Genomic DNA, 8809 nt, shown 5'->3' on the forward strand with positions numbered 1-8809 from the left:
TCCAGATCTAGTCCCACCTGATGTTCTGTCCAGTCATAACAGCCCAGATCTAGTCCCACCTGATGTTCTGTTCAGACATAACAGCCCAGATCTAGTCCCACCTGATGTTCTGTTCAGTCATAACAGTCCAGATCTAGTCCCACCTGATGTTCTGTTCAGACATAACAGTCCAGATCTAGTCCCACCTGATGTTCTGTTCAACAGTCCAGATCTAGTCTCACCTGATGTTCTGTTCAGTCATAACAGTCCAGATCTAGTCCCACCTGATGTTCTGTTCAGACATAACAGCCCAGATCTAGTCCCACCTGATGTTCTGTTCAGACATAACAGTCCAGATCTAGTCCCACCTGATGTTCTGTTCAGACATAACAGTCCAGAATAGACATCTTTGTTCATCTTCTATCTAAAGGTTATTATAGTTCTATCTATCATATCTGTCTAGTTCTATCTATCACATATGTCTAGTTCTATGTATCATATCTGTCTAGTTCTATCTATCATATCTGTCTAGTTCTATCTATCATATATTTCTAGTTCTATCTATCATATCTGTCTAGTTCTATCTATCATTTCTCTCTAGTTCTATCTATCATATCTGTCTAGTTCTATCTATCATATCTTTCTAGTTCTATATTTCATATCTTTCTAGTTCTTTCTATCATTTTTCTCTAGTTCTATCTATCATATCCTTCTAGTTCTATATATCTATGTATATTTAGTTTTACCAATGACACCAATGTGTTCATATTGTATTTTCTTTTGAAGTGATGTTTCTTTGTCTTGCTGTGACAAGGTTCTCACCACATCCTGGTTTTGTCATCACAACACGCCATGTTCACACAGTTGAACCTATTTCCTGTACATCTCTCTGACACACACACACCTTTTCTCTACACACTCTCTCACACACACATTCTCTCTCTCTACACACCCTTTCTCCATCTCACACTCTCTACATACACACTTCCTGTCTGCTAAATAACAGTGTCAGGAATATCATCTATCATGGTGGGCTACTGTCCCATCTGTGGGAAACCTGTCTACTTTGGTGAGTGCAGTGTGTGTGTGTGTGTGTGTGTGTGTGTGTGTGTGTGTGTGTGTGTGTGTGTGTGTGTGTGTGTGTGTGTGTGTGTGTGTGTGTGTGTGTGTGTGTGTCCATGCTCTGAACAGTCTGTCATGACTCACACACAGACAACAGGAAGTGTCTTCTCTGAGGAAGCAGACTGTTCTGTAACACACCGGCTACTCTCCAATACTCTAACCTGTTGTCCTTTCCTTTCTAAGCAGCTTTCTTTTCATCCTGGGATAAGTCTCTTTTCCTTCACTGGCTGGGTTCCTATAGACTAACCTGGCTTCCTTTCCTTCAGAGGCTGGGTTCCTATAGTCTAACCTGGCTTCCTTTTCCTTCAGAGGCTGGGTTCCTATAGTCTAACCTGGCTTCCTTTCCTTTGTTGTCTGGGTTCCAATAGTCTAACCTGGCTTTCTTTCCTTCAGAGGCGGGTTCCTATAGTCTAACCTGGCTTTCTTTCCTTCAGAGGCGGGTTCCTATAGTCTAACCTGGCTTCCTTTCCTTTAGAGGCTGGGTTCCTATAGTCTAACCTGGCTTCCTTTCACCTGGGCTCCTTTCCTATGTCCTCAATTGACATGAGACATCAGACTGGTCTCTCACACTTCGGCTTTGTTCACATACCAACTTGCCTTCCTTTCCTTTAGGGACTTGCATTATTTGCATATATCCGGTACAGGAACTAGGGTTGCAAATGAAAGGTATATTATTGGAAAATGTCTATGTTTACCAGGAAACTACCAGAAGTTTGGTAACATTTACATTTTAGGGGGAATTTTTGTGCTTAAGATTATCACATGAGTCTGTAATTATCTCTGGCCCTCTGTGTGTCCTTATCACATGAGTCTGTAATTATCTCTGGCCCTCTGTGAGGCCTTATCACATGAGTCTGTAATTATCTCTGGTCCTCTGTGTGACCTTATCACATGAGTCTGTAATTATCTCTGGCCCTCTGTGTGACCTTATCACATGAGTCTGTAATTATCTCTGGCCCTCTGTGTGGTCTTATCACATGAGTCTGTAATTATCTCTGGCCCTCTGTGTGACCTTATCACATGAGTCTGTAATTATCTCTGGCCCTCTGTGTGTCCTTATCACATGAGTCTGTAATTATCTCTGGTCCTCTGTGTGGTCTTATCACATGAGTCTGTAATTATCTCTGGTCCTCTGTGTGTCCTTATCACATGAGTCTGTAATTATCTCTGGTCCTCTGTGTGACCTTATCACATGAGTCTGTAATAATCTCTGGCCCTCTGTGATTGTTTTAAAAAATATGTATATATTACAAGGCTGAATCATTAACCTTAATATATCCCATAAACTCAGTAAATATCATTGGTGTTTAATATGAGGGTCTCAGCATGAAATATTCTTTATATGTTTTTACACTTGTATTTGTTTTACTGTCAGAATGTCTTTGTTGTAAATGTGTTGGAGCCAAACTGATGTCAGTTGTTAAATAAGTCAATAGTTGGAGTTAATAAAAATAATGCTGTTGTTGATTAGATGATTTATTCATTAATTATCTATTGGACAATATAGACACAGACACAATATATAGGAATACATTTTTACTCAAGTATAAATTCCCAAAGTTACCATAGAAGATTCCAGTAATTTTGGTAAATTACCGGTAGCTTAGCAACTCTAACAGGAACCTAACTTGTAAATCAAATCAAATCAAATGTATTTATATAGCCCTTCTTACATCAGCTGATATTCTCAAAGTGCTGTACAGAAACCCAGCCTAAAACCCCAACAGGTGTAGAAGCACGGTGGCTAACTCTATAGTCAAAGTGCAGATCTCTCTCGGAATGGCAGACACCATTTGACCTCTAACCCCTACTATCCTCTAACCCCATTGGTCCATGACAGACATTTGCTCTCTAACCCTTGGTATCTTCCAACCCCACTCGTCCATGACACGCAATCTCTATTGCACTCAACACTGCCCTTTCCCACCGGGACAAAAGAACACCTATGTGAGAATGCTATTCATTGATTACAGCTCAGCGTTCAACACCATAGTGCCCTCAAAGCTCATCACTAAGCTAAGGACCCTAGGACTGAACACCTCCCTCTGTAACTGGATCATGGACTTCCTGACGGGCCGCCCCCAGGTGGTAAGGGTAGGTAACAACACATCCGCCATGCTGATCCTCTAAACGGGGGCCCCTCAGGGGATCGTGCTCAGACCCCTTCTGTACTCCCTGTTCACTCATGACTGTATAGCCAGACACGACTCCAAGACCACCATCAAGTTTGCCGATGACACAACAGTGGTAGGCCTGATCACCGACAACGATGAGACAGCCTATAGGGAGGAGGTCAGAGACCTGACCATGTGGTGCCAGGACAACAACCTCTCCCTCAACGTGATAAAAACAAAGGAGATGATTGTGGACTACAGGAAAAGGAGGACCGAGCACGCCCCCATTCTCATCGACGGGGCTGTAGTGGAGCAGGTTGAGAGCTTCAAGTTCCTTGGTGTCCACATCAACAACAAACTAACATGGTCCATGCACACCAAGACAGTCGTGAAGAGTGCATGACAAAAGTCTATTCCCCCTCAGGAGACTGAAAAGATTTGGCATGGGTCCTTAGAATCTCAAAAGCTTTTACAGCTGCACCATCGAGAGCATCCCGACTGGTTGCATCATTGCCTGGTATGGCAACTGCTCGGCCTCCGACAGCAAGGCACTAGAGGGTAGTGCGTACGGCCCAGTACATCACCGGGGCCAAGCTTCCTGCCATCCAGGACCTCTATACCAGGCGGAGTCAGAGCAAGGCCCTACAAATTGTGAAAGACACCAGTCACCCTAGTCATAGACTGTTCTCTCTTCTACCGCACGGCAAGTGGTACCGGATCACCAAGTCAAGGACCAAAAGGCTCCTTATCAGCTTCTACCCCCAAACCATCAGACTCCTGAACATCTAATCAAATGACCACCAGACCTCTCTTTTACACTGCTGCTACTCTCTGTTTACTATCTATACATAGTCACTTTAACTCTCCCTACATATTACCTCAATTACCTCCACTAACCGGTGCCACCTCACATTGACTCTGTAACGGTACCCCAATATAGCCTCCACATTGTTATTTTACTGCTGCTGTTTAATTATTTAGAACTTTAAAAAATATATGTTTATTTGACACATTTTTTTCTTAAAACTTCTTAAAGCTATGTTGGTTAAGAACTTTTAAGAGCTTGTAAGTAAGCATTTCACTGTAAGGTCTACTACACCTGTTGTATTCAGCATTTCACTGTAAGGTCTACTACACCTGTTGTATTCAGCATTTCACTGTAAGGTCTACTACACCTGTTGTATTCAGCATTTAACTGTAAGGTCTACTACACCTGTTGTATTCAGCGCATGTGACAAATACAATTTGATTTGATTCAATTTTTGATTTAACCCCTGGTATCCTCCAACCCCAACGGTCCATGCCAGATATTTGACCTCTAACCCCTGGTATCCTCTAACCAGATTGGTCCATGACAGACATTTGACCTCTAACCCTTGGTATCCTCTCTCCCCATTGGTCCAGGTGAGAAGAAGAAGTCATTGGGGCGGGACTACCACCCTCTGTGTCTGAAGTGTCAACAGTGTCAGAGACAGTTGACCCCAGGACAACATGCTGAGGTATGGAGAGAGAGGGAGGGGGGAAGAGGAGGAGGGAGAGAAGGGGGACCCCAGGACAACATGCTGAGGTATGGAGAGAGAGGGAGGGAGGGAGGAGGAGGAGGGAGAGAAGGGGAACCCCAGGACAACATGCTGAGGTATGGAGAGAGAGGGAGGGAGGGAGGAGGAGGAGGGAGAGAAGGGGGACCCCAGGACAACATGCTGAGGTATGGAGAGAGAGGGAGGGAGGGAAGAGGAGGAGGGAGAGAAGGGGGACCCCAGGACAACATGCTGAGGTATGGAGAGAGAGGGAGGGAGGGAGGAGGAGGAGGGAGAGAAGGGGGACCCCAGGACAACATGCTGAGGTATGGAGAGAGAGGGAGGGAGGGAAGAGGAGGAGGGAGAGAAGGGGGACCCCAGGACAACATGCTGAGGTATGGAGAGAGAGGGAGGGAGGGAAGAGGAGGAGGGAGAGAAGGGGGACCCCAGGACAACATGCTGAGGTATGGAGAGAGAGGGATGGAGGAGGAGGAGGGAGAGAAGGGGGACCCCAGGACAACATGCTGAGGTATGGAGAGAGAGGGAGGGAGGGAAGAGGAGGAGGGAGAGAAGGGGGACCCCAGGACAACATGCTGAGGTATGGAGAGAGAGGGAGGGAGGGAAAGAGGAGGAGGGAGAGAAGGGGGACCCCAGGACAACATGCTGAGGTATGGAGAGAGAGGGAGGGAGGGAGGAGGAGGAGGGAGAGAAGGGGGACCCCAGGACAACATGCTGAGGTATGGAGAGAGAGGGAGGGGGGAAGAGGAGGAGGGAGAGAAGGGGGACCCCAGGACAACATGCTGAGGTATGGAGAGAGAGGGAGGGAGGGAAGAGGAGGAGGGAGAGAAGGGGGACCCCAGGACAACATGCTGAGGTATGGAGAGAGAGGGGAGGGAGGGAAGAGGAGGAGGGAGAGAAGGGGGACCCCAGGACAACATGCTGAGGTATGGAGAGAGAGGGAGGGAGGGAAGAGGAGGAGGGAGAGAAGGGGGACCCCAGGACAACATGCTGAGGTATGGAGAGAGAGGGAGGGAGGGAAGAGGAGGAGGGAGAGAAGGGGGACCCCAGGACAACATGCTGAGGTATGGAGAGAGAGGGAGGGAGGGAAGAGGAGGAGGGAGAGAAGGGGGACCCCAGGACAACATGCTGAGGTATGGAGAGAGAGGGAGGGAGGGAGGAGGAGGAGGGAGAGAAGGGGGACCCCAGGACAACATGCTGAGGTATGGAGAGAGAGGGAGGGAGGGAAGAGGAGGAGGGAGAGAAGGGGGACCCCAGGACAACATGCTGAGGTATGGAGAGAGAGGGAGGGAGGGAAGAGGAGGAGGGAGAGAAGGGGGACCCCAGGACAACATGCTGAGGTATGGAGAGAGAGGGAGGGAGGGAGGAGGAGGGAGAGAAGGGGGACCCCAGGACAACATGCTGAGGTATGGAGAGAGAGGGAGGGAGGGAAGAGGAGGAGGGAGAGAAGGGGGACCCCAGGACAACATGCTGAGGTATGGAGAGAGAGGGAGGGAGGGAGGAGGAGGAGGGAGAGAAGGGGGACCCCAGGACAACATGCTGAGGTATGGAGAGAGAGGGAGGGAGGGAAGAGGAGGAGGGAGAGAAGGGGGACCCCAGGACAACATGCTGAGGTATGGAGAGAGAGGGAGGGAGGGAGGAGGAGGAGGGAGAGAAGGGGGACCCCAGGACAACATGCTGAGGTATGGAGAGAGAGGGAGGGAGGGAAGAGGAGGAGGGAGAGAAGGGGGACCCCAGGACAACATGCTGAGGTATGGAGAGAGAGGGAGGGAGGGAGGAGGAGGAGGGAGAGAAGGGGGACCCCAGGACAACATGCTGAGGTATGGAGAGAGAGGGAGGGAGGGAAGAGGAGGAGGGAGAGAAGGGGGACCCCAGGACAACATGCTGAGGTATGGAGAGAGAGGGAGGGAGGGAAGAGGAGGAGGGAGAGAAGGGGGACCCCAGGACAACATGCTGAGGTATGGAGAGAGAGGGGGGGAGGGAAGAGGAGGAGGGAGAGAAGGGGGACCCCAGGACAACATGCTGAGGTATGGAGAGAGAGGGAGGGAGGGAAGAGGAGGAGGGAGAGAAGGGGGACACCAGGACAACATGCTGAGGTATGGAGAGAGAGGGAGGGAGGGAAGAGGAGGAGGGAGAGAAGGGGGAGAGAGGAAAGGGGTTGAGAGGGAGAGGAGTATAGCGGAGGGGGGAGACGTAGGAGGGAGAGGGGAGAGAGGAGAGAGGGAAGGGGAGAGAGAGTGAGTCAGGGAGAGAAGGGGAGGGGAGAGAGGGAAGGGAAGGGAAGGGGGAGTGAGGGGGGAGAGATTGAGAAGTGGAGGGAAAGATAGTGTCAACAGTGTCAGAGACAGCTGACCCCAGGACAACATGCTGAGGTACGAAGACATGGAGGGGTAGTGTGGGGAGGGAGTGAGGGAGGTGGGGTGGAGAAGGTCTGTCCGTCCGTCCGTCCACATGTATGTGTGTATCTATGTATCTCATGAACTAAGATGTTTTCTGTGCTTTGTGTTTCAGCATGATGAGAAACCCTACTGCACTAACTGTTACATGAAGATGTTTGATACCGCTTGGTGATGTACTTTAGCTGGTGTGCGTCCCAAATGGCAGCCTCTCTCTCTCTCTCTCTCTCTCTCTCTCTCTCTCTCTCTCTCTCTCTCTCTCTCTCTCTCTCTCTCTCTCTCTCCTCTCTCTCTCTCTCCTCTCTCTCTCTCTCTCTCTCTCTCTCTCTCTCTCTCTCTCTCTCTTCTCTCCTCTCTCTCTCTCTCTCTCTCTCTCTTCTCTCTCTCTCTCTCTCTCTCTCTCTCTCTCTCTCTCTCTCCTCTCTCTCTCAGCAGGCAACAGGAGACTGATGTCAAACTGTCACAGCTCAGCCTCCTCTTCCTCTTCCTCCTCCGAGGAACCAGTCTAACCAAAAACCACCAAAATACAACCTAATGAGAACTAACAGGCTATCAACAAGGATCTATGCTCAACAAACCTGACATTCAGCCATCAAGCCAACGACCAACCAACTAGACCCAACATTCAGCCAACCAACATTTGACCAACCAAGAAATACTCTGAAAGTCCCCTCTTTCAGTCAGTCATAAAACAACTACCTTGACCACAACATTGTGTTCAATGGAGACAACGGTTGTTCTTCAATAAAACAGAAGCTTCTACAGTCGTCTGGTTGAAGTGTGTTAAACACAGAGTCTCTTTAGGCATCAACACACATCCTACACTACACATGTACTGGAGTACACAGACACACATCCTACACTACACATGTACTGGAGTACACAGACACACATCCTACACTACACATGTACTGGAGTACACAGACAACACATCCTTACACTACACATGTACTGGAGTACACAGACACACATCCTACACTACACATGTACTGGAGTACACAGACACACATCCTACACTACACATGTACTGGAGTACACAGACACACATCCTACACTACACATGTACTGGAGTACACAGACACACATCCTACACTACACATGTACTGGAGTACACAGACACACATCCTACACTACACATGTACTGGAGTACACAGACACACATCCTACACTACACATGTACTGGAGTACACAGACACACATCCTACACTACACATGTACTGGAGTACACAGACACACATCCTACACTACACATGTACTGGAGTACACAGACACACATCCTACACTACACATGTACTGGAGTACACAGACACACATCCTACACTACACATGTACTGGAGTACACAGACACACATCCTACACTACACATGTACTGGAGTACACAGACACACATCCTACACTACACATGTACTGGAGTGGACAGACACACATCCTACACTACACATGTACTGGAGTACACAGACACACATCCTACTCTACACATGTACTGGAGTGCACAGACACACATCCTACACTACACATGTACTGGAGTACACAGACACACATCCTACACTACACATGTACTGGAGTACACAGACACACATCCTACACTACACATGTACTGGAGTGGACAGACACACATCCTACACTACACATGTACTGGAGTACACAGACACACATCCTACAC

The 8809-nt window shown here is 48.4% G+C and overlaps 1 protein-coding gene across 1 annotated transcript; it reads left to right on the forward strand.

Moving 5' to 3' along the window:
* The first annotated feature begins 835 nt into the window (after positions 1–835).
* LOC145878575 (cysteine-rich protein 1-like) lies at positions 836–7321 on the forward strand. Its single transcript, XM_082973942.1, has 3 exons — positions 836–1048; positions 4620–4714; positions 7262–7321. Exons 1-3 carry the CDS (start codon positions 1006–1008, stop codon positions 7319–7321), a joined length of 198 nt encoding a protein of 65 aa, XP_082830068.1. The 5' UTR covers positions 836–1005.
* Positions 7322–8809: the final 1488 nt, after the last annotated feature.

Source organism: Salmo salar, chromosome 04 (genome assembly GCF_965601325.2).
Source record: "Salmo salar chromosome 04, fSalSal1, whole genome shotgun sequence".
NCBI lineage: Eukaryota > Metazoa > Chordata > Actinopteri > Salmoniformes > Salmonidae > Salmo > Salmo salar.